The following is a 26,280-nucleotide window of genomic DNA, read 5'->3' on the forward strand; positions in this document are numbered from 1 at the left end:
CTTTTTTTCTTTAAGATTCATTTTTATTTTATGTGTATGTTAGTTTTGCATGTGTGTATGTCTGTATCATGTACGTACCTGGTCCCACAGATGCCAGAAGAGGGCATTGGATCCCCTGGGACTGGAGTTTTGGATGGTTATGAGCCACCTTGTGGGTGTTGGGGACTGACTCTGGGTCCTCTGCAAGAGTAGCCAGTTCTCTTTACTGCTGAGCAGCTCTCTAGCCCTGGATTATAGACTTTTATTCGGTAAGTTTTTTCTGTGTATTTTCTCCAAAACTATAGCTGTGTTTTTTGGGGGGCGTTTTTGGGTGGGGGGTTGTTTGTTCTGTTTATTTTTAATTCTCTTGGCAGTTTTCCCCCCTTCAAATATGTGTGTGTTTATATATGTAACTAATTAGTACAGGCTTACACATGCCACAGTGTAGAGGTCAGAGGACAGCCTGTAGGGTTCTGGGCAGTTACTCCCATTTTGCCTTATAAACACTGGAATTACAGATAAGTGCTTCCTGATCTGGCTTTTTATGTGGTTCAGAGATCATCGGGGTTTTAGCAAGCACTTATACTCCATTGAGCAGTCTCTTCAGTCCTGGTTTTCTGCAGTTTCTTTTTATAAAACAGTAGTTTTTAATTTGGATTTAGTTCAGTTTATCAATCCTTTGTATAGTGAACTTGAGCCTTTGGTATTATATCTAAAACGTCATGACAAAATCTAGGGTTACCTTCTATGTCTTCTAGAAGTTTTATAATCTTGAGTTTTGTGTTTAAGTCTGATTAATTTTAATTTTTAATAAAATTTAGAATGTGTGTGTCTGTCTGTCTGTCTCTGTGGCATAGGGGGGCACAGACAGAGCCTGGGCGGCATGGAGTCTTTGCCATGGTGTTCATGTGTAGGTCTTAGGACAACTTTGTACAGTCCTTCACCTTCATGTGGATTTTGAGATTGTCATTCTTGTGTAGCAATCACCTTTACTTGCTGAACCATTTTACCATCCCATTTTGAGTTAATTGTTATGCTAAGTCTGTTTCTTGCAGTGTGGAGATCCAGTTAGCTGGGCATGGCACACATCTTAAGTCCCAGAACTTGGGAGGCAGATGCAGACCCATAGCAATTCAAGGCTAGCCAGGGCTACATAATGAGATCTTACCTCAAAAAAGAAAAAAAAAAAATACACGTTTTATTTCATTTAGCTTTGTGAAATGTACTGGACAACATTCTAAAGTTTACCTTGGTTTATCTTAGTGTATGGCCCTTGTGGAAGTTGCTTACAATAACTTATTTGCAACTCTTCTCTATTTCTGTCTTCTCACTTGGAGCACTTACTGTTCTCAGCTCTCTTCCTCACTAGGAAATGAACGTTCATTACTACTAGCAAACACCAGACGCAGTCTGCCTGTCTTTCCTCTCATACCATTTGATACCTAACCCAAGACACTTAAGGAATAATGGCTACATTGAAGCCCTTTCCCTGGAAGGTACTTTTCTGTTAAACATAACATTTTGTCATCTATTCATACTAATTATTCTGTAGCCTTTTATTAGCTTCTGTTTGAAGAGGGAAATTTTTTTAGTCCTCATATTTAATAAGTTATATGTGGCAGTAGAAATTTTGGACTAACCGTTAAGTACATTATGGAGGTATTGATGTTCATGTGTAAAGTTTTCTCAAGTTTGAATATCTTTTAAATTTAAGTGCTAAGTAAACTGCCTTCGACCTTAAGGTAATTCTTCCTATAATAATAGACTTGCTAATTTTAACTGCATTGAAAACTGTTGATGTGCCATGGTATAAAAATAGGTCTAATTTTTTTCCTTATCCCCATTGTAATGATTGTGCTATTCTTGGGAAGCATCAAACTAATCCATCAACTCCTGTTCTCTGGTATAGTTACTATAAACGTACATTTCAAGAAAACTAATCATATAATCTTAGTTTTAAGTTTGTAAGCTTATTGGAGACAAACCCAAACTTCAGTTGTCAGACACAAATGAGATAAAAACAAAACGAAGTAGGGCGCTCTGTTTTAAATCTTTCATGAATAATTTGAGAATAATGCCTGATAGTGATGAACTGCAGCTTCTGCCTAGGGTCTTTTATTCTGCCCAGATTTTTTTAAGCACCTGATTTGGGCAGAATAAATTGTAAAGGGCTTTGGGGATAGAGAGATGGCTTAGCAGTTAAGAGCACAAGTGTTCTTCCAAAGGTCATGAGTTCAAATCCCAGCAACCACATGGTGGCTCACAACTGTCTGTATATAATAGGATCTGATGCCCTCTTCTGGTTTGTGTATCTTAAGACAGTGACAGTGTTCTCACATACATAAAATAAATAAGTAAATCTTTTTAAAAAGTGGAAAGGGCTTTGTCTTTTTCCCACTTCTCTCCAGCTTAGACTTTTTTTTTTTTGTAAGTTTGAAAATTGTGGACAAGAGAAATTACAAGCAAGAGTCATGTTTTCTCAATGGCATCATAAACAAAGAGATCAACATTAAAGGTGGCAAGACTAAACTGAGCAAATGCCATTGTCTTGTAATATACTGGAGCATTTTTACGGATGAAGTGCTCACAGGGTTTCATATAGCCCAGGCTAGACTGGAACTGAACTATTTCAGTGGAGGTTGCTGTGAACTCCTAGCTTTCTTGCCTCTACCTCTCAAATGCTGAAGTAATAAGCATGTTATTATATCTGGCTTTGTTCTTGTTTTTCTGGTGGTTTTTTGTTTTTTTGAGATAACCCTAGTTGGCCTGGAACTCCATACATAAAGATACATATGCCTGGCTTGTTTCTACCTTGTAAGAGTTACCTAAGGAGAGGCTAGGGAGATGGTTTAGCATTTAGGAGCACTTGTTGCTTTTGCAAAGTGTCCCAAGTTCATTTTCCAGCACCCACATGGTAGCTCATAATTATTTAGTATTGAATCCCATGCCCCCTTTTTAGCCTCTGGGCTCTAGGAACCAAAATTGTACATGTACCCATTCGTGTAAAATAAAGGTATGGTTTTGTTGGTGTGTTTTATTTTTAAAAAAGCTATCCAGGCTGCAGCAGCCGTCTGAGTAGTGTCTCTTTCTGGTGCTTTTTGGCTCCAAAATAATGTTTGTTAGTGGGCGAAATAGTGTTTGTCAGAGAATTTGAGTAAATGCATTATGATGCAGAAATATCTTAAAATTTTTTGTTAGTAGTTCCATTGGTAAATTTGAATAGTATAACCTTATCCTACATTTTACATAATAGTAGAGGACATTAAAAATTAAGTAGGAGAGATGGCTCAGTGGTTAAGACTGCTCTTTCAGAGGTCCTAAATTCAAATCCCAGCAACCACATGGTGGCTCTCAACCATCTGCAATGAGTTTTGTAATGAGATCACAACCATCTGATGCCCTCTTCTGGTGTGTCTGAAGACAGCTACAGTGTATTTTTATATAATAAATAAATAAATCATTTAAAAAATTAGGTAATAACAAATTCAACAGTTTTTCATCTGCCTTTGATACAATTGCAGCTATTTCTCTGAAGTTATTATCTAATTGTAATAATCGATAAAGGTAGGAGGAGAATAGTTTGGAAAGTGAAGTGAGAAGTATACATGCAATTCATGTTTATGTGAGCAACTCTGTTTTTCAGGAAATGGATAGGTGATGGATAAATGCTGGTTTACCAGTAATAAAGAGTAACTTAGTTTCCCTTGTGATCTAAACTTGTTATATTTAGATCATTCATAGTATAGTGTCTTATAAAATATCAGGTATATTTCATACTTATGAATTTTTCCCGTGAATCTAATGTGGAAGACCTGTAGCTAAATAGGAATAGCTGCGTCATTCAGTGAGGCAGTTTAACTCTGGCTGAGGCAGGAGGACTTTGCGTTGGGATCCATCCTGGGCTCTTATATATGACCCTGTCTTAAGGAAGAAAACAATAAATAAATAAATAAATATAAAAGGACTGGACTGTAAATGGCTCAGCAGGTGCACTTGTGGCTAAGTCTCATGACTTGAGTTTGAACTTTAGAACCTACTTGTTGGAAAGAGTGTGCTGATTCTTGACATCTTTCCTGAATTCCACAGATGTGCTCCTATGCACATATAAATAAAGGTGGTTTTAAGGGCCACTCAGGTTGGCACATACCTGAGATTCTAGTGTTCAGCAAGCAGAAGCAGGAGGATTGCAGCAAGTTCAAGCTCAGTCTGGTTTACAAAGTGAGTTCCGGGCTTGCTAGGTCTGTATATTGAGACACCACCTGAAAAGATTTTAACAAACAAAAATACTAAAAAGACAGTTCTACTTACTAGTAAAGCACACTAATTGTGGCTGTTCATTTTTCTTATTTAGGGCCTTTACTCTTGATCTGACATCACTATTTCAAATGTATTCTAAGACGGGAAGAACATTGAGATGTTATCAAAACCCACTTCCTTTTTTATGTGCAAAGTAAAGAGCTTTGACAGCAGAACTGATACTTTTAGTTGAAAACTGATAGGAACTCTTAATACATGTATAACTTTTCAGCCAAATAGGAACAGACTAAAACTTAGAAATTCAGTCCAATATTAAATCGAGCTTGTTGATTTCTATGTAAATTAGAGAAAATTAATGGTTTGTAGTTTTGGTTCTTAGCTTTCAAACAGGAAACATGTTCAAAGAAGAGCTTTATGGAATTTCAAGTAAAGGTAAGGTGGAATAATGTCAGAAAAATTATTAGTAAAATCAATTATCTCTCTTACTATTTTGTGGTTATAACTAAGGGAAGTGTCTGTCTTTTCCCCAAAAATGTATCCTAAGTACTATAAGACAGCTGTGTGGATAGTTTTGTTTTTGTTTTGTTTTGTTTTGCCCCCTTGGAGACGGGCTTTTTATGTAGTCCTGGCTATCCTGAAACTAATTATGTAGACCATGCTGGCTTTGAACTCTTCTTGCCTGTGCAATCCCAAGTGCTGTGATTAAAGACGCTACATGGATATAGTTTTTATCTTGTCATAAGGGAAAGTTAGGTTTGCTTTACACTTTTTTTTTTTTAAGGAAAAAAAGCTATGTGAAATACTTTTCCTTGTAAAGGATCCTTTTTCAAGAGCACATTACTGTTAACATGCTCGGACTTTTTTAAATCGAAGTCTGGACCTAATACTACTAATACTGTAGGTCCACCAGCCCTCTATCATTTTATATGTGCTAAGTTACTGAAAGGGAAGGATTGGGCTCTTTTTCATATGCACCCTAGAAATGAAACTTGACAAAGTTAACTCAGACTGAAAGAGATGTTCTTGTTGATAGTAGTGAGGTGAAGAAGGTTTGGGCACCTTCTGAGTTAAAGGTGGGAGCAGTGTTAGGACTGATTCTTTAAAGATAACCAAAAACAAGAAAGTATCCAGGCCTGATCTTTCCTGTTTCATTTAGGGACTCCTTAAGACATAATCAAAAAACATGGCCGGAGTGTAGTAGATGGTCATTGTGCAAAAAAACACTTAGAACCAAAATTGGTGATGCAGTTTAAAGATTTTTTTCTTTATCTTTTGTACGAGTGTTTTGCCTACATATAATGTGAGTGTGTCTGCCAAGGTCAGCTAAGGGTATTGCATCCTCTGGAACTGGAATTGCAAATGGCTGTAAGCTGCCTTGTGGTTGCTAGGAACCAAACCCAGGTCATCCAAAAGAGCAGCAAGTGCTCTTAACTGCTGAGCCTTCTCTTTCTAGCCTCAGGTCATATAACTTAAAACTATTCTCAAAACTCCAGTACATCATTAATTTTCCAGCTGCTGAAGGGAACAAATACAGGAATAAGGTTCATTTCTGTTATTAAAATATTATTCCAGTGAAGTCTTTAATAGGCTTTCCTACTTCATTTATTTTCTATTTTGCCACACTTTTTTTGTTAAGATTTTCATTATTTTACTCATGGAGGGATTGGTGCCATTTATTTTCCTTTTATGGGGAGAGTTATTAGTTTTCCTTTGTTTTTTAAAATTATTCAGTCATTTTATGTAAGGAAGTTGGAGTGGATAAAAATCAATCCTATCATATCCATCATGTTTCTCTTGTATTTGGGATATTGGACTGTTAATTACTAGAGAAGGAGCTGATGTATCTGTATATGCACTCATGTTTTAGATATACTTTGCAGCACAAATTTAGATGTTTGTAACTTCTATCACTAGGCATCATCTAGTTGCACTGTAACAGTTACAGAATCTCAGGCTGTTGACAGTTGAGAGATGGGTTCAGAATAGGAATCTCAGAGCTTATATGAGAGCAACACGTGTATCTCTGGCTTCTATATGGTTTCCCCACTTTTATGCTCTTAACATGAAAACCACCCAGTTTCTTAGAGCCATAAGCTGTTGTTTGTTTGTTTTTTTTTAAAATAGCCGTATTTTTAACATTGACTTGAAGCACACCTGTTGTCCTCCTGTAGTTGCTGTGTGCACACCCAAATGTATGTGTGCAAAACACACAGAAAACATAGTATTACCTACATGGTAGCTAGGGTCAGAGAAGGGATCTCAGACTTAATGAGACACTAACTTCATGGCTTTATGCAATCACTTTAAAATTTAAATGTACTATTATTCTAGAAATAAGAAATAAAGCAAGTAACTATTTAGTTTTTTAAAATATAAGATATTACTATTTTATGTTAGGAATGGGGCCTTTAATCTGTATGTAGTAGTCTTGATTTTAATAATAATGTTAATCTGTGTTTTGAAAGCAGGTCTGTAATAGAAAGCTAGGGATAGAACATAGTGTTAAGCACTTGGTTTTGATATGCTTAAGGCCCCGAGTTTATTCCCAGGAGTGTGGAGGCAGAAAATAATTAATTAAGAATTAGGATGGTCGGGGTTGGGGATTTAGCTCAGTGGTAGAGCACTTGCCTAGCAAGCGAAAGGCCCTGGGTTCAGTCCCCAGCTCCGAAAAAAAGAAAAAAAAAAAAAAAAGAATTAGGATGGTCATGAGGATAAACAGAATAGAAATATAGAAACATATTAACTGGCAATACTTCATACTTTTGGTTGTTGTGGGGTTTTTTGGTTTTTGGTTTTGGTTTTGTTTGCCTTTGAGACAGTTTCTTTGTGTAACCCTAGCTATCCTGGAACTCATTTTGTAGATTGGGCTGGCCTCTAACTCAGAGATCTACCTGTCTCTGCCTTCTGAGTGCTATGCTATGATTAAAGTTGTGGGCTACTGCCCTGCTCATATATAGTTTTAATTTATATCAAAATGTGATTTTTTTTATTTTAAGATATTTTTATTTAGATAGCAACAGATTGGGAGATTTCACAGAAATATCTGGATTTCCTGGTTTTCTAAAAGAAAATAGTAAATTTACCTACAGGGCAACAATCAACTGGAGCCAATAACCCTTAGACAGTTTGTGTGTTTGGTCTATGGTCCCATCCTCTGCCTTCTACGCTGCCTGCTTTACTCACTTATGTTAGCTGCCTGTCACTTACCTCACCCAAACAACCCTTTCACATGCTCACTGCTGGGGCAGTACAGCACCCATGCTCTAGTGGACAGAATCCCTGGGCCCTTGATGCATGTTTATGCAAGACATTTTTCCAAGGGAGCGCTCCTGATAGCTCAGCTTTCCTTCCTGTTGGATGGAGACAGTTCCTGAACACAGATCCCATCCTTTGGTTCTCCTTTACTGGTCCAGTCTTCTGCCTCTTAGGCTCTCTTCCATCTTGGCAAAGCGACCTGTAGAGGATACTCCAGCAGGTTTCCTACATTACACCTGACTGCCATGAATAAGACTTCTTCATTACGGTCCTGAAGTGGCCAAGTTTTTCCAACTTATCCCACCTGGCTCTTATCATCTGTTCCAAGTGAGAAGTTAGCAGAATCTCAGAGAAATTTTTATTGATCAGTTTTCTGGCCTTTTAAGAAGTGGGTACTGGGCTGGAGAGATGGCTCAGTGGTTAAGAGCACTGACTGCTCTTCCCAAGATCCTAAGTTCAATTCCCAGCAACCACAGGGTGGCTCACAACCATCTCTAATGGGACCCAATGCCCTCTTCTGGTGTGTCTGAAGACAGCTACAGTGTACTCATATACATAAAATAAATAAATCTTTAAAAAAAAAAAAAGAAAAAGAAACAGGTGCTAATTGAACTGAGCATGGGGACCCCGATGGAGGATTTAGAGAAAGGACAAAAGGAGCTGAAGGGGTTTGCAACCCATAGGAAGAACAACAATATCAACCAGCCAGACCCCCACCCCCCAGAGCTCCCAGGGACTAAACCAACCAAAGAGTACAATACACATCGAGGGACCCATGACTCCAGCTGTATATGTAGCAGAGGATGGCCTTGTTGTGCATCGATGGGAGGAGAAGACCTTGGTCCCGTGAAGGCTCCATGCCCCAGTGTAGGGAAATTCCAGGGCAGGGAGGTGGGAGTGGGTAGGTGGGTGGGGGAGCACACTCATAGAAGCAGGGGGAGGGGGGATGAGATATGGAGTTTGCTGAGGGGGAACCAGGAATGAGGAAAACATTTGAAATGTAAAAAATAAAATATCCAATATCAACTATTAAAATTGCCCCATGGTTCTTTAGAGAGCATGAAAGGTAGCTTTTACCTTATCACAGGTTCCCAACAATATCTAAGGTTCTGACAACATACCCCATGGTTCTGTGAAGACAGTAACTACTCTGATACATTTAAAAGTTAGAACTATATTCCCGTGCCTGGAGACAATACTTCTTTGTCATGTCCTACTTCAGGGTTTTAACAAAAGAAAAGAATAAAAAGTAAATTTAGCAAAATGTCTATTTTTTAATCTTGTAAATGCTTTGAATAATTATTTCAGAAGCATTGAAAATCACATTTATTGCTATTGTTAAGACACTTAAATGTCACATTTCTTCTTGAAGACCCTCAATTACTCTAGGGGCTGTCCTCCTAAATGTGAATCTCTCTCCCTCATTCTTGATGCCCCTGTTTGTATCCTTAGTAAGACCTTTATTAATAAATTCCAGTGCTGCTTCAAAACAAACAGGAAAGGAAAAAGTTCTTGCTGCCTTTGGTGGCCCATTCCTTTCATCCCAGCAACTTGGGAGGTGGAAGCAGGTGGATCTCTGGGAGTTCAAGGCCTACCAGGCCTATGCAATGAGCCCCTGTCTGAAAAAGACCAAGGGGGCTCCAGACTGACACACTGAGGGCAAGGCCATTCATTTGTTTATTACTTCAATAAATAGTTTCTTCAAAACCATAAAAACCAAAGGTTGGGGGGAGGGGTATGCCCTCTTATTTTGTTAAATAGGACACTGAATTAAACTAATGATGGTTGGAAAGAAATGTCTGCCCATAGTCTTGGACTTTTGAACATTTAGTCCATAATTGGTGTTGCTGTTTGGAGAAGTTTAGGTGTGCTAGGACAGTGGTTCTAATGCTAAAACCCTTTAATACAGTTTCCCATGTTGTGGGGACCTCAACCATAAAATTATTTTTGTTGCTGCTTCATACTATAATTGCTACTAAGCATTATCTCGGTTCTTTTTTTTTTTAATATTTATTTATTTAAAGAATATGAGTATACTGTAGCTGTCTTCAGACACACTAGACCCCATTACAGATGGTTGTGAGCCACCATGTGGTTGCTGGGAATTGGAACTCAGGACCTCTGGAATCTCTCCAGCCCCATTATCTTGGTTCTTAAAGACCATCAGAAATATGTTTTCTGATGGTTATGATGATCCACAGGTTGAGAACCGCTCTGTTAGAGGAAGTGTGTCACTGGGGGCGGACTTTGGGAGCTTAAGACTTTGCCTTATTCCCAGTTTGCTCTCTTTTGCTTTCTGCTTGCATTTGAGATATGAGCTCCATCCACCATGCTGCCTGCTTGCCACCATGCTTCTCTATCATGATGGGCTCTTATCCCTCTGGGACAGTTGCCAAAATAAACTCTTTCATATATTAGTTGCTTTGGTTATGGTGTTTTACCACAGTATCAGAAAGCTAATACAACCAGTGTTACCTACGGGGCCAACCTATTCCAGTCTGAGTACTTGTGATCACCAAGGATTGGGCAGTCTAACCCAGAGGACAGGTGAACTTGGAACTGATGTTTTATCCCAGTGACAGGCTGCAGCTCCACAAGGGCAGAGGAGGGGACGCTGCTAAGCACCTGGTGCCGAGTTGCAGCAACTTGGGCATCCTGGCTGGCCTGTACCCTTACCATTTTCCCATTGTCCAGGCGGTAAATTGGGGACAGCATCACCTTGTTGTGTTGCTGATGCCCAGGCACTTCCTTTTCCATGAGGTGGGATCCACAACTCCTGTCAAAGGCAAGGGAAGGTGCACAGCGATGGCCCAGTACTTCTCCACCTGGCAGGTCCTAAACAGCTCCTGGACGAGATGTGCCATGTCCTTCTCCCAAGACAAAACCATTACACCTGTGGTTTCTTTGTCCAGACGGTGGCACAGATGCAAAGGTTCTGCCTTGTGGCCATGAACAATCTTTACCAAGATGGGCAGAACATCACTGATGTAGAGCAAGGCTCCAGGGCCACCATGGACAGGGAGACAGGGTTTATCATTGTTGTCTTAGTGGAGAATCCTTCACCTCAGTTCCTTCGCAAGCACATTGGGGTGAACTCTCTGTAGCTGCTGTGTGAATCACACTAGTTCCTGCACCCTCCACTGAATGAGGTTTGTAGGCACTCACACTTACATCGTCTTTTGTTCTTGTTTCTGGGCTCAGAGCTTCTCTAAGCATTCAGTGGCCTAGAGAAAGCTGGAACTAAAACAACCTGGAGCTGGGAGTGATCACCTGGGACATGAACTCATGAAGAGAGGGTCACACACACAATGTACAGGTGTTCCGAGAACTCTTAAGTATTCCAGGCTGGCTTCATATTTCCAGTCTTATAGGTTTAAGTCATATCATGCTGTATTTTATTTTCTTGTTCACAGAGACCAGTGGTAGCAACAAACAGAATATATCTCTAGTGCTGAATGTTGTTTTTAAGTATCTCTTTTTTAAATAATTGATTTTTATTTTATGTTCATAGGTATTTTGCCAGCATGTATGTCTGTGTGAGGGTGTTGGATCCCCTGGATTTGAAGTTAGAGGCAGTTGTGAGCCTTTCTCAGAAACCAAGGTGTTAGGGCTGGAGAAATGGTTCAGTGGTTAAGAGCACTGTCTATTCTTCCAGAGATCCTGAGTTCAATTCCCAGCACCCACATGGCAGCTCACAACTATCTTGAAAAATAAATACATTTTTTGTTTGAGATTGACTTGTATATACTGTGTAATCTAATCAAAAGATAATTAGTTAACCCTTTCACTAGTAAAGCAACATTCACAGGCTCTGAAAATTAGAACATGAGCACATGTTTTCAGTGGTCACTATTGTCATCCTACTCCAGGTTCCTAGTCCTTATTCTGAAAATAAAATTTAAGTCTTGGCTTTGTTCCATTCTAGTTTGTTTCTTTTCTCAAGATAATTTAGCTTTTTAATATGTAAATATAGGTAATAACATATATAATAGCCAATATGTATGATATCTTTATATAAAAATGTAAAAATACATATATCTTTGAAAAATGTAATGATGTAAATCCAGTTATTTAGATCTAATTATCTCTGGAATTTCAGGAGTTTGGGAACTTACCTGACTTTAGATGATTATTAGAAAAGTTGATGAAAACCTTGTCAAATCTAGTATCGATTTAGGCACATAGAACAACTTGTTACTAATTTACAGAAAGAAGGAAATAGTAAGAAGGTTTCTCAACATGTGTTTACATCTTGTTAGCTCTTTGAAGTTCAGAGGCATTAGCACTTGAAGAGAACAGTATTTAAGTTTCATAGATGCTAAGACTAGACTTGTCATAATTTTAGCCCTCAGTGGTGAGGGCTGTAATTGAGTTGGCTTAGTGATAGGTTTGTTCTTTTGTTTGTTAGAAAAGGCATGTTTCTTAAGGAAAACCTTCTAAGTAATATGTCTTGATTTTTAAAAAAAAAAATTATTTATTCATTATATATGAGTACACTGTAGCTGTCTCCAGACACACCAGAAGAGGGCATCAGATCCCATTACAGATGGTTGTGAGCCACCATGTGGTTGCTAGGAATTGAACTCAGGACCTCTGGAAGAGCAGTCAGTGCTCTTAACCACTAAGCCATCTCTCCAGCCCTTATGTCTTGATTATTACAGATAGCTTTATTATCTTTTTCCAGACCATGAAGTATGACTCTTAGATTCTTTAAGGCTGTTCTGAATGTTTGTTTTTTATAACCTGGTAGTTTTTTTAAGTCATTAGAAAAAATAGTTGAATATTCATAGTTTAACTTGTATTATATTTTTCCTGTAATATAAAATTTGGTTCACTGACCAAATAAAAAACACATTAAGAACACATGCTGAGGGGTTGGGAATTTATTTAGCTCAGTGGTAGAGCACTTGCCTAGCAAGCACAAGGCCCTGGGTTTGGTCCCCAGCTCCAGGAAAAAAAAAAAAAAAAAGAACACATGCTGACAGTTATATAAAGAAAGTAGGACCCTCATCATTCCTACTGGAATTGTAATCATTTTGTAAAACAGCTTAGCACTTTCTCAAAAACAAAAAAGAAAATTTAAGCATGGAGTTAGTATAAGACCCTCCTGGATTGAACTCAAGAACTTGGAGGGTTTGGGAAACCATGGCTTTCAAACCTTGAATTAACGTTTCTAAAACACAAGGGTTTTTGTGTGTTTTAATTTTTTTCATACCATATATTTTGATCATATTCTATCCCCCAACTCCTCTCAGATCCTCCCATAGTCTCTTCCCCTTAACTTAATGTTCATTCCCCCTCCCTGCCCCCCAAAATGACAAAAGACAAAAAGCAAAGGTCAAACCAACAAGCCCAGTAAGACAGCAATGCACAAAGCAAGGAAGCAAAACGAGTCACGTTTAAGGAAGGAGAGCAGGAAAGAGTATCTGAGAAGTTAAACCAAGCAAGTTGGTACACACCTATAATCCCAGAAATATTTCCAGGAGATTAACAGACGACAGAGTGAGATCTAGGCTACAGTGTAAGACTGTTGAAGGGGGAAAAAGGCAGGGAGAACCTTACCTTAAAGTTATACATACATAAACAAGGAGGATGTTTTCAAAATATTCTTTTTTTTAAAATGATGTATTTATTTTATTTCCATTGGTGTTTTGCTTGCATGTCTATGTAAGGGATTTGTATTTCCTAGAACTGGAGTTACAGACAGTTGTGAACTTCTGTGTAAGTACTGTGAGTTGAACATGGGTCCTCTTGAAGAGCAAGCAGTACTTTTAACCATTGAACCATCTCTCAAGCCCCTACAACTTTGTTCTTTATTGATAAAATATGGATGATTCACCAGTTGGTAAACATAAACAAAATGTGTCATATACATACAATAGATAATTAACTCAAGAACAAAAATAACTATTCTTATGTTATAACATAGATGAGCCTTCAAAAGATTACAGTAGTTGAAAAAATTTACTCACAAAACGTTCTTTATTTCGCTATTATATCAAATTGGATAGAGCTATAGAGATGAAATAGGTAAGTAGTTGACTAGGATTAGGGGCAAGGTAGAGGGGGAGGGATAGAACAGTGGCCAGCTATATCAGCTCTTTAGGTTGGGATGTTGGAAATAGATGGTGGTGATGTTTCCACAGTTTTGCAGGTATGTTAGGCACATTAAAGTGTACCATCTAAGTAGTAAATGACCTTAAATATTTTGACCTCTCACAGTTTGTCAGAATCTAATACTTCATTGAGTATACATTTTCTTCCAGCTGCTCAGTCATCTCTAGATTTATTGAACTTATTTTTCTTAATTTATATTGCACGTGTACATATATTTATGTATACCGTGGAGGCCAAAAATATAGTTTTGAGCCGCCTTTTGTGGGTGTCGGGAAATAAATCTGAGTTCTCTTTAGGAACAGTAAGCTTTCTTAACTGCTGAGCCATCTCTCAGTATTTAGCTCCCCCTTTTTGGTGTGTTTTTTTCTCCTTTATTTTAGCATCAATATGATTATTAGTTCTTCCCCATGTACATAACCATGACATTTATGAAGATGAGGATACAGACCCCAAGTTAAATTGTCTTAATATCAGGACATGTAAGAATAAAATGGTATGTTGTACTCCAGGTTCGCATTTCACTGTATATTCCCTCTTATTTTTGTGTCAAATGGATACCTAGCAGCACATACTTCATGTATCTTGAAGCTTTGTGATTTTAACACCTTTTGCTATAAGTGTTTTCAGGCTAACTATTTAAAACGAAGATAGTAGGGAATTCTTCAGCTCACTAGGTTGCTCCTCTCTCAAACTTGTATTCCCTTGCTCCTACATGTCTGAATTAACAATTTTCGGCTTTCTCCTTAACTAACATAAAACATATTCATTGTACTTGTAGAAGACATGATTTTGGTTCCCAGTAACCACATTGGCCAGTTTGCAATGCCTGTGATTCTAGCACTAGAGGGTAGGTGGTATTGTCCTTTAGCTTCCTTGGGAATGGCTCTCAGATGCCCATTTATGTATGTGTGTCACACACACACACACACACACACACACACACACACACACACACACACCCTGTTTAAAAGAAATTAGGTTGGAGAGATGTCTCAGTGGAGTACCACTTGCTCTTTCAGAAGACCTAAGTTTGATGCCCAGCAACCCCATGGCATCTCCTCACAACTGTCTGTAGCTTCATTCCAGGGTTATACCCTTTTCTGTCCTCTTTGGACACCAGGCACTGCAAATGCACACAGACATGCAAAACACCCATATGTGTATAGTCAAAATAAAATTTAACATGTATTCCCATAGTGTCAAACTTTGTAAAACATAGATAGGAATGCCATGACTTCAGTGTAGTCACTCTCAGGCTATACAGAACAGATAATGATTAAGTAGAAGGTGGTTGTTTCCAGCAAAGAAATCTTCAAAAATCCCTTTTACCTTGGGAACATAGATACAACACAGAACCTTAGGACCTTATTCTAAGTTCTAACTTGATTAATATGATTTATACCTGACTTCCTGCTTTTTTAAATCACGTCTAATATATTAAACAATGAGAAGTAATATATACTAATACACGCCCCTTCCCCATCCTATCATCCTACACTAGAACTTTCTGAGGAAATAAACTGAAAAGGGAGACTGTTTGCAGTACAACTCCAAAAAGAAGATCCTTCCCTAAAGTGTTTGGTCACAGTTCTTAACAGGTAGCAGCATATGATCTGGGGTAGGAATGGTGTTTGATTTCAACTTTGATAACACAATTTTTCTTTGTCAATTTTTCTCTAGTATCATCTAGACTGTCACAGCCATCTTCTCCTCAGTCAAGCTGCCCATCCCCCACCATTCCAGCAAGTAAAGTCATTTCCCCATCACAGAAGCACAGCAAAAAGGCATTAAAGCAGGTAAGAATGGAATCTGCGTTTATCAGAATAATTTCTCCAATTATAAACAATTATGAGAGCCTCATGGTATTTCATGCTGTTCAACCCTTCTGTTAGTAGAATTTCTTGAAAGCTTTTAGATTTGTGTCATTTGTGCAGTAAATGTCAGCAGTCTACAAATTTGTCATGAATAATTTGTGTAGTCTGTGTGTAACACCCATTGTAGGGTTTTGGTAATTTATTTTATCATGATTTTTGAAGGTCCAGGTCCTTTCCTTGTTTGCTAAGTTGTCTGTGTATGTGCTGAGTCATGAATAGGTGTTTTAAGTTTTCAGTGCATTTTTACATTTGTCTGGTTGTTGTTTTGGGATGCTGGAGATGAGACCCAATGTTTTTCACACTGAGCCATACTTCTAATCCTCACGTTTGTTTTCTTTGGAATTTATTGTAATAATCAGGTAGATTTTGAAATATACTTTTTATCTAATAGATAGGTTTTACAACATGGCACTAGTTGTTAAGTATGGAATAGACCCTATATGCTCATTCTTTACATACATTGTAAAGCAATTTTTTCTTCCTTGTTTACCTCCCTCCCTCCCTCCCTGCCTGCCTGCCTCCCTCCCTGCCTGGCTGCTCCCTCCCTCCCTCCTTCCCTTCCCTTCCCCCTCTCAATGCTTTATCAGACTGCACGGTAACATAATCTGAGTGCTTAGGAGGTTGAGGCAAGGAAGATCCTAATTGCAAGGCAGCCTGGGTTCTATAGCAAGACCCCGCCTAGCAACCTTCTCCAAGAAAAAGCAAATGGTCAATAAATACAAACTGACAAATAGGACTGGAGAGATGGCTCAGTGGTTACGAGTACTGGCTACCCTTCCAGAGGACCTGTGTGCAGTTCCCAGCACCCACATGGCAGCTCACAACTTTAACTCCAGAGGATCTAACACCCTCACAAAGACATATTGGCAAAACACCAATGCACATAAAATTAAATAATTAAAAAAAAAAAACTGACAAGTAATTGGGAAAACATTGACACTATATTTTATTCTCATACTTTAGTATGAGTAAGAATTTTTATATCAAAAGTTGCCAAACAGGGTGAAGTCAGCAACTCACACACTGATGCAGTATAATGAAAAAACACTTAATCATTAAGTACAGATGATTGAACATGGGACCTCATGTGTGATAGGCAAGTTCTCTGCCACTGAGCTGTATCTGCAGCCACTACTATATAGCTTAGATATGACGGAGTCACCAAAAATGCTTCTCACTCAGAAGGCCCAATTTCAATACCTAGCACCCACATTGGGCTAGTGATCGCTTATCTCCAGGGAATCCATCACCCTCTTCTTCTGTGCTTCACAGATGCTGTATTCACATATACAAACACATAAATACCTACAAAAACCTATAAATAAAAGTAAAGGGTTTGAAGATACAGCTTATTAATTGTTTTCTCTTCTTAGAGAAGACCTAGGTTTGACCTGCCTCAGATCACTCACAGTTTAGCTCCAAGTCCAGAGGTCTGATATCTTTTTGCCTCTACAGATACCTGTTTACACTTAGACACAGACACTTGAAATTAAATAATTGAGTCTTAAAATCTTTTTGAGCCCGGAAAGGTAGCCCAGGGGTTAAGAGCAATGGCTGATTTTCCAAAGGGCCCTGGTTTGATTTCTAGTACCCACATGGAATCTCACAACTATTAACTCCGGTCCAGGGGAACTCAGAGCCCTCTACTGGCCCCCTTGGGCACTGCATGTACATTGTATACAGCTGTGCAGGCAAAACATACATACATACCAAGTCTTTTAAAAGAAGGAGCCCTGACAGAAACTGCACATTGTTCCAGTAGAACAGGCACTCCATGTATAAGCATAAAGGTCTAAGTTTAGATCTCAGCACCCATATAAAAAAAATCATACATTTTTTTTTAAAGATTTATTTATTATATATAAGTACACTGTAGCTGTCTTCAGACACACCAGAAGAGGGCATCAGATCTCATTACAGATGGTTGTGAGCCACCATGTGGTTGCTGGGATTTGAACTCAGGACCTCTGGAAGAGCAGTCAGTGCCCTTAGCCTCTGAGCCATCTCTCCAGCTCATACATGTTTTATACCCATAATCACAGGTTGTCTGTCACATCCCTATAACTTATATGAATACCTAGTTTAAATGTATTAGTGAGCCCATGGTTTAATGTGAGAACCTACCTAAAAAAACAAAAAAAACAGATAAGAATCTACTAGAGAAGGCATTGATAATCAACCTTTTTACTCAAAACAAACAAACAAACCCTCAAACACAGAAGGCTCCTGCTGAGTAGGTGACAGGTTGGTCTCAGATTTTTTTTTTTAACTATACTACTGTCCTGAGACTGTACATGGAAGCCTGACCAAAAAAATACTTTGACACTATAAAGGAAGCAATTGGAATCAGAACTCTGCTCATTATTAACTAACATAGAATGATGCCTGGTTGGAGCCGGTTCTACAGGGAAACACAGTCACAGACTCCACGTAGCTTACTTTATATTAGGAAGGACTGTCCAGAGCATAGGCAACATTTGCAGTCAGAGTCCTAGAAGATTCCCTCAAGGGTGTAACCAGGCTTGTGACCCAGCCGTGAACGACTACCCACTCATGTGATAGACATCTGTGGCCAGTTCTTATAAACTACCAGTGACAAGGATCTGGGAGCCCAGGAAAAAATACTGAAAAACTAGGACCAGGTAAGACACCGTATATCCCCATCCAGCCTTCAGCCCTTCACAATCACTCAGTATCCAGTGTCAATTCAGCATCCCGCTGCTGCTTTTCTTAGTTCTCTCGTTTTCTCACTTCTATGTTTCTCCTTTCCTTTACCTTTGACAAGCTTTCTCAAATGCAGTCAAAACTGAATTGTACAAGAAAGTGGTTCTCAAAATGGGGCCCCAAGGCCATCAACCCTATGTCTGAGCTTCTTTAAAGTATACATTCTTGGGGCTGTAGAGATGGTTTCGGCAGTTAAGAGCACTCGTTGCCCTTGCAGAGGACCCTTTAGTTCCTAGCACCTGTGTCCAGTAGCTTAACTGCATATAACATCAATTCTGGGAGACCTGATGCCTTCTCACCTCCAATTGGTACAATTGTGGGGTATATTCCTATGGAATATGGACACATATACATATAAAAATGATTTTTTAAAATAAAATGTTAGAGAAGGAAAACAGGACACAGAATCTTAGATGAATACCAAGAGAACATAAACTGGGCTGAATGAAGTAAGTCAGTATTATTAGGAATAGTAATAGAAAGCAGGGGAAAATAATTGGCATGTATGTAATCCTTCATTATTTTAATATTAAAAACAGACACAGATAAACCACATACATGGACACATACAGAAGGTTGTGTAAGGGCGTTGTTACAGACCAGACGTCCTGCTGCACATACATGCAACTGAACATACATGCAAACATTCACAAGGGAACAACTGCAGCTGTAGTCAGGGATACTGCAAAGCCTGCTCTACAGTGAGAGACCCAGGATAGCTGGGGCTAGATATAAGGAAGGAAAACAACCACATTTTACAAATCTGTCATGTGATGCTGACTTACTGTCAAGGACATGACATAGTTTCTATCACCTATGTTGGTGATGGGTCTTCTTACATTAGTGAACCCAATCTAGAAATTCTCAGAGACTTGCCCAAGCTCTGCCTCCTAGAAGGTTCTAGATCCTGTCAGTTTGATAGTATGAACGTATCACAATGCCTGCACTCCTGTATTTATTGCTGCAACATTCACATTGACTACATTATGGAATCAATCTTGGCATCCATCGTAGAGGACTGGATAAATGAGGTGTAAATACAGTACAATTTTTATATAGACTTTATATAATATAAAGAACAAAGTTAAGCTATTTAAGAAAACTGAATGTAGGGGTTTGGGATTAAGCTCAGTAGTAGAGCGCTTGCCTAGCAAGCACAAGGCCCTGGGTTCGGTCCCCAGCTCCAAAAAAAAGAAAGAAAACTGAATGTATCTGAAGAAAATAATTGGATTAAGTTAGTCTATGAAAAGCAAATACTATTTTTTTCTCTCATTTTTGGTTTTAGGCTGTATATAGCCATAAAACCAAGGTTGCATATAAAAAATGTAAACAGACATAAAACTGTCCAAGTGACTAGTAGGAGGTACATGAATGAAATATATACCTACAGTGCATACTTGTGTGAGATTTCCTTATGTAACACTTCTGTATATAATGAACACTTACAATAAAAATACTTTTAAATCTGTGATGGTTTGTATAAGCTCAGCCCAGGCAGTGGCACTATTAAGGAGGTGTGACCTTGTTAGACTAGGTGTGTCACTGTGAGTGAGGGCTTTAAGACCCTTACCCTAGCTGCCTGGAAGTCAGTATTCTGATAGCAGCCTTCAGATGAAGATGTAGAACTCTCAGTCTTGCCTGCACCATGCCTGCCTGGATGCTGCCATGTTGATGATAATGGACTGAATCTATAAACCAGCCCCCAATTAAATATTGTCCTTTATAATACTTCCTTGGTCATGGTGTCTGTTCACAGCAGTAAGACCCTAACTAAGATAAAACCCTAAAGCCCAGTGAGATGACTCAGTGGATACAGGTGTCTCTACTTCCAAGCCCCGTGACCTGAGTTCTGTCCTGGGGACTCATGTGATAAAGGAGAACACCAGCTCTGACATCCACACTTCATGCTACAGTCTGTAGATAATAGTGCTATTTACAAACTGTACAGTAATAATGTTAATATATTTAATAGTAATGTGAATATATGCGAAAGAATTGTTTAATAAAGATAATTGGCCATAGTTATCCTTGAGGATTATATACCAAAACTTAGGGGATAGTCAAAAAAGAATTTACCTTTGAGTTTTAAGCAAATTTTTAATTTTTTTAAATTTATAATTAAAACCAACATTAATATTTAGAGACTGGGTCTTACTGTATGGCCTGAAACTCAGATCCTCCTGCTTCTACCTCCTAAAAACTAGACTGAAAGGTATGTGCTGCCACTCCTGTCTTAGAACCCATAAACATTTCAAATCACATGACGTACTTAAAAGTTATTTTAAGAGTTATTTACAGGATAAGACATGGTGGTCACACAGTTGTGGGCTGTCCTGGGAGTGTTGGGAGTTAAACCTTTGTTGTCTGAGAGAGCAGCATGTGCCCTTAACTGCTGAGCTATCTCCCCAGCTTTTGATTGTGTTTGTGTGTACATTTAGGTATGGATGTGTAGACGGCATGTGTATGTATACATGTTCTAATGTCTGTGGGAATGCAAAAGTGGTATATGTTCGTGTCTCCACACTTTATACCTTGAAAGTTTATAATTTAATCACAGCCATAAATTTCTAAGATTTGGAGAAGGGAATTTTTTTTTTGTTTAAATGTTCGATTTTATTTGTGTGTGCATGTCTGTCTGTATGTATCTTGGCATACACGTGGAGGTCAGAGACCAACTTTTGTGAGTCATTTCTCTTCTTCCAGAGTGAGGGTCCTAGGAATCAAACTCTGGGGATCCAGGTTTGGAGAGGGATGCCTTTACCACTGAGCCATCTTACAGGCCTGCTTTCTTTTTAAATATTTATTTATTTATTTATTTATTTATTTATTTATTTATTTATTTATTTATTTATTTATTTATTGCGGAGCTGGGGACCGAACCCAGGGCCTTGTGCTTGCTAGGCAAGCGCTCTACCACTGAGCTAAATCCCCAACCCCTTAAATATTTATTTTAAATAATATCAAGTTAACTCTATTAAGAACCTTGTAGAAATAAAAATGACATAAAATAACCAGAAGATAAGTTACTGAGACTTGGACACATCTCATTGCTCTTACTCAAGGTAGACTTACTACAATTTCTTTGCCCCTTTCCATACAAATTAGCTGTTATTGGTGCATGGCTTATAATTCTGTTTTCAGATATGATGAAAGCAGGTGTGCAGTTCTCTACTTAGAAGATTGTAAATTCCTTGCCTTTTCTTTTTCCCCAAGTTTTTTAGGTTTGGAAAAAATTCTAATGATTTTTCCTTGTATTTATATATAAGGGATAATCTTGGCCTCCCCTCAAAGTACCTAAACTCTAAAGGTCATTTAGTCCTTGCCAATTTTGTTTAATTTAAGCTTTTGTTTGCATTGCGTAGATTTCAGAGTAATTTCTCACCATTTAAATGACTCAGTTTGCTTGTTTCTTACTGCCAGTTTTTTCTTTATAGGCCCTGAAGCAACAACAACAGAAGAAGCAGCAGCAGCAGCAGCAGCAATGCAGGCCAAACATGTCCATCTCCAATCAGCACCTCTCTCTCAAGACTGTCAAAACAGCCAGTGACTCTGTACCTGCCAAACCTGGTAGGCAGACTGAGCAGTCACCTCTCCAATAGGATTTTTCCCCCATCACATTTGTACTTTTGGTATTGTAAATTTTTATACTGCATTGTTCATTTTTAAATTGCTATATTTATTAGCATAATCTTTCTGCTGCCGCAGAACTGATACAAAAATAGAAAATACCTTTATATAAAATTACCATGTACTTAATTCTAAATATGGCAGGGAAATTGGGTATAAGAATAAAATCAATGAGAAATCTCTGACATTTCAGCCCTGATTACATTCAATAAACACACAAACACACACACACACACGCACGCACGCACGCACGCACACACGGGCATACACACAGACTCACTTTTCAAGGTCAAAGTGAACTCTCTGTCTCTGTGTGTGCGTGTAGTGTAGGCAGGCGTATATAGGTGTGTATATGCAGGTTGAGGACAGAGGATGGCCTCAGGTGTCCTTTTCCTGTCCCATCCAACTTCTGATGGTTTTGTTTTGTACAGGCTCTCTCACTGGCTTGTGGCTTGTGATTCAGTCTAAACTGGCTGACCAGCTAACCTCAGGAATCCTCCAGTCTCCACTTCCCAGTAGTGGGGTTACAAGTGTGCTGTAATATGGTTCTTTATGTGGTTTCTGAGATCAAACATAGGTTCTTATTCAGCAAGAACTTTTTGGACTTAGTCATCTATACAGCTCCAAAGCGAACTCCTTATCAGTGATCATATTTAAAATATGAAGATGGAGCTGAGAAAGGTTCAGTCATTAAGAATGTGTACTGCTTTTGCAGAGGGCTTGGTATTAATGCCCACCACCTACACTTTTAATGCTAGTTCAAGGGGATCTGATGCCATCCTCTGGTATCGATGGACACTGCACATACAGGTGAGGCAAAGCATCATACACATCAAGTCAAACTTACAACTAAAATGTGAAACATTGCATAGGCTTTCTAAAGTATATGCACTTAGTTTTTCATTGGACATGTTTCATGGGCTTTAGGTATTTATTATTGGTTGTTTTGTTATTAGTTTTTTCCACACAGAGACTTAGTTTTGCATTATATAATTTAACATTCTATGGACTGCCATAAAAATCAAAGTTCTGAGTCTTAAAGAACTTTTCATTTTTGCTACAGCAGATATTTACAATTGGAGATAAATAGTGTAATAGAAGTTATAAGGGATTTTATTTTACAAATCATCCAAGAAGCCTACATTTCTTCAATCATAACTCCTCTAATTTCCATGCAATAATAGTTTGACTGATTTTTTTTTTTAATTATTAGATTTATTGGGACTGGGGAACAAATGTATGTGGAAGTCTGAGGCTTACCTGTGGGAGTCTTCTCCATGAAGGGCCCACAGATCACCTCAGATTGTTGGTTGGTAGCAGTCTGTCTTGCTCACCCCTCGATGGGCTCTTGTGTATGAACATCTGTCACCAGTCTTCACGTATTTTTTCCCCTAGCCCTATGGGAAGGAAAGCAATCTGATGGACAGTCAAGCAGTCCCCAGAACTCAAATTCCAGCTTTTCTTCCTCAGTGAAAGTGGAAAGTTCTCTGCTAGGCTTGGGGAAGAAGTCTTTGCAGAGGTCTGACAGACTCCACACAAGTAAGTTAGTTACAAGGACTTCTTTCAGTGTGACAGTGTGTCCGCAATAGATTTGAAATCGTTAGCCACTGACTTGAATTTATAATTTTAATTTTATTTTAAAAAGTCAGACATGATTTCTTTTCTTCCCTTTCCTTTCCTTTTGTTTTGTTTTGTTTTGAAACAAGGTCTTACTATGAAGCCCTGGCTGTTCTGGAACTCGTTCTATGAACCAGGCTGGCCTTGAACTCATAGAGATCCACAGCCTTTGCCTCCCAAGTACTGGGACTAAAACATGTACACATGTACACCACTGTTTCTGGCTGGACTTGACTTTTTTTTTTTTTTAATTATCTCAATGTTTTTAAAAATGTTTTTGATAAAATTTCTTTGGGGCTTTATTTTGTTTTCTTGGTTTGTTTCTTACTGAGCAGTAATAACCCACAGCTTTGAATGTACTAGGGACTGGCTCTACCACTGAGCTGTGCATCCTTAATCCCCGGCTTGTCATAGTTACTCGTTGCCTTTTTTTTAAGACTGTCTCATTAATGCAATCTAAGATACCCTGGGTCTCAGTTTTAGCTTATACTCTCCCTGCTTCAGCCTCACAAGTGATGACACAATAGGAAACATCACTGCTTTCTGATTTGATTGCTCTTCAGAGATAAAAAGAAACGGGTAGAGTTGATTTAGTGCCCTTCCCATTATTCATTTCATCCTTTTGTCTTTGAACTCTTAATTGTCTTCAGATTCTTCTATTCATCTCTTATCAAACTGTTTCACAGAAAGATCTGTTATCAGTTGTTTTTGGTTTACTTCTCTTTGTACCAATAGGTCCTACATCATTATTGTTTTATTTCTATAGAGAAAAAGATAGAAGGGATTATAATTAAATATTGTAAACTGAACTTCCTTGGAAATCCCAATAAAATGAGAATACGGACAAAAAATTTTTATCAGTTTGAAGAAAACAAGGAGACAGCCAAATGGGGAGGTGTCAGCAAAGGTTGAAAGATGAAAATTGGATGAAGCTGAAAAGGAATTGTCATTAATAAGCCAGCTATGGCTGCAGACCACGAAAAGGGCTCAAGAACTGGAAAGATGGATGACAGAAAAGAAAGGTGAGGCATAGGGTTGAAAAAAGAATTTAAAATGAAGGAAAGCATTTTGATGCTTAAGTAGAAGACAGTTTATTATGTGTTGAAGTTGGATGAAACACGTTCAGATTCATATTGAACTGCAGACCAGTGGAGCAGCATTGTGTAGTGTGTTCATTGCTGAAGCAAAGCACATGAGCAACTTGAGGACGTTGAGAGGCTTATTTTGGTTCACAGACTGGAGGTAAAGCAGTGGCAGCAGTTCTTAAACATGATAGTAGGCTGGTCACGTCACTTGCTTGTGGTTGAGCGGTATCAGACAGTACCTCAAAGGTCTGTCCCAGTAAGCCACCTCTGCCTGCTGTGCCCATCTCCCCAAGCAATGTCACTAGCTGGGACCCAGGTGTCCGGAGCTTGTCATCAGCATTTCACATTCGTATCTTCATAGGCACTATTCAGAAATTTGGGGAATTAGTCAAATAAAATACCTAAATGCTATTCTCCTGCTTGTTTTACAGAATACTTAGTAGAGTGTATTTTAACCACCACTATCGGATCAGTTAATCAGTAAAGAATAGGAAAGCTCAGAGGATAATTGTGCAGGCACATTTATAAGTTCCCAGGTCTTTTAATTATTCATATAATCCTAGTTCTCATAACTGAGGTAGAAGTATTAAATATTATACTTTCTATACAGTGTTACACACTAAGATCCTGCATAGAAGTGTCTTTTCTCCCTTCCTCTCTCTCTTGACAATCTTGACCTCTTTGGTGCTATTTATTATCATTTGGCTTTTCAAAAGGTTTTTTTTTTTTTTTTAAATTTTTTACTCTAACTTCCTTGTCTAAAAATATTTTGCACTTATTTTATTTCCATATACATAGGGATTTTTGTTCTGAGCTTTTAGCTGAAGTATCTTTTGGCCAAGTATCATAGGTTCTGATACTTCTACCCGTGTGGAGTAGTGATAAGAAACAGACAAAAACTGGCCTTTTGCTTCCTTTGTTAAATTGTTACTTTATCATGTAGTTCAAACATGTTTATGTATGTATGCAGGGGGATACTAATAATTACCGAATTCTCTGTCCACAGCAGTATATGCCTGGGCTCCCAGCTATGCAGAAGTAAATGAATACATAAACATTAAGTAATAATAGTAAGCATTTGCTTCATGGAGCTCTGTGAAAAGTAAGCGGGTTAATCGAAATGCTCAGAAGTGAACCTGCTGTGGGTGTTCCTGCAGTTACTGTTACTGTTGGTATTACTTGAAGTAGCAGAGACCTGGCCTTTCAGGCTTAACAGAATTGAAGTCCTACTTGTTCAGTGAATTCTAAGTTCATCAAATCAAGATTATTAATCTAAAATAATGAACCCTGTGGCAGAGTTAAGAGCCTGTTGATTCCCAGTTAAGGTTGGTTCCCAGCACATCTCAAGGCTCTCAACCACCTGAAACTCCAGCTCTTGGGGACTTAATTCCTTCCTCACACACTGTACTAATATGCACACACCCATATAAAATCACATACATATTACATAATTTAAATTTTTTAAATTAAAACATTGTTTTATTAAGTGTCCTTTTCTGGTAAGCTTAGTTACTGATTATGTAAGATATGCTAAAATATATTTTATATGGGGATTTCTCTGTTTCACACAAACACATGGTTTCTTTGGTAAGAGAAGGTCTTTATATTTGTCTAAGGCTAGCAGTGGGTGAATTTTTACCCTTTATTTTACATCCTCACCAGCATAAGCTATTACTTGTTTTATTAATCTTAGTCATTCTAACAGGTCTAAGATGGAGTTTCAAAGATTGGAATTACATTTCCCT

At 38.3% G+C, this 26,280-nt stretch overlaps 1 protein-coding gene and 1 pseudogene across 7 annotated transcripts in view; one reads left to right on the forward strand and one right to left on the reverse strand.

Annotated features, from left to right (window-relative positions):
- Positions 1–26,280, forward strand: part of Asxl2 (ASXL transcriptional regulator 2) — an 81,893-nt gene that overhangs the window by 31,638 nt on the left and 23,975 nt on the right. For 3 of the 7 annotated variants that reach the window (XM_032909057.1, XM_032909059.1, XM_032909062.1), the window contains 3 exons: positions 15,289–15,404; positions 21,641–21,773; positions 23,229–23,372. In XM_032909057.1, coding sequence (XP_032764948.1) covers positions 15,289–15,404; positions 21,641–21,773; positions 23,229–23,372 — 393 coding nt within the window. Of the gene's footprint in view, positions 1–335; positions 1,476–15,113; positions 15,207–15,288; positions 15,405–21,640; positions 21,774–23,228; positions 23,373–23,733; positions 24,473–26,280 lie in introns of those variants that run through there. The other 4 variants (XM_032909063.1, XM_032909061.1, XM_032909060.1 and 1 more) reach the window with 4 other exon arrangements.
- Positions 9,940–13,935, reverse strand: LOC116905555 (annotated as a pseudogene).

The sequence above is a fragment of the Rattus rattus genome, chromosome 7 (genome assembly GCF_011064425.1).
Source record: "Rattus rattus isolate New Zealand chromosome 7, Rrattus_CSIRO_v1, whole genome shotgun sequence".
In the NCBI taxonomy this organism is placed as follows: domain Eukaryota; kingdom Metazoa; phylum Chordata; class Mammalia; order Rodentia; family Muridae; genus Rattus; species Rattus rattus.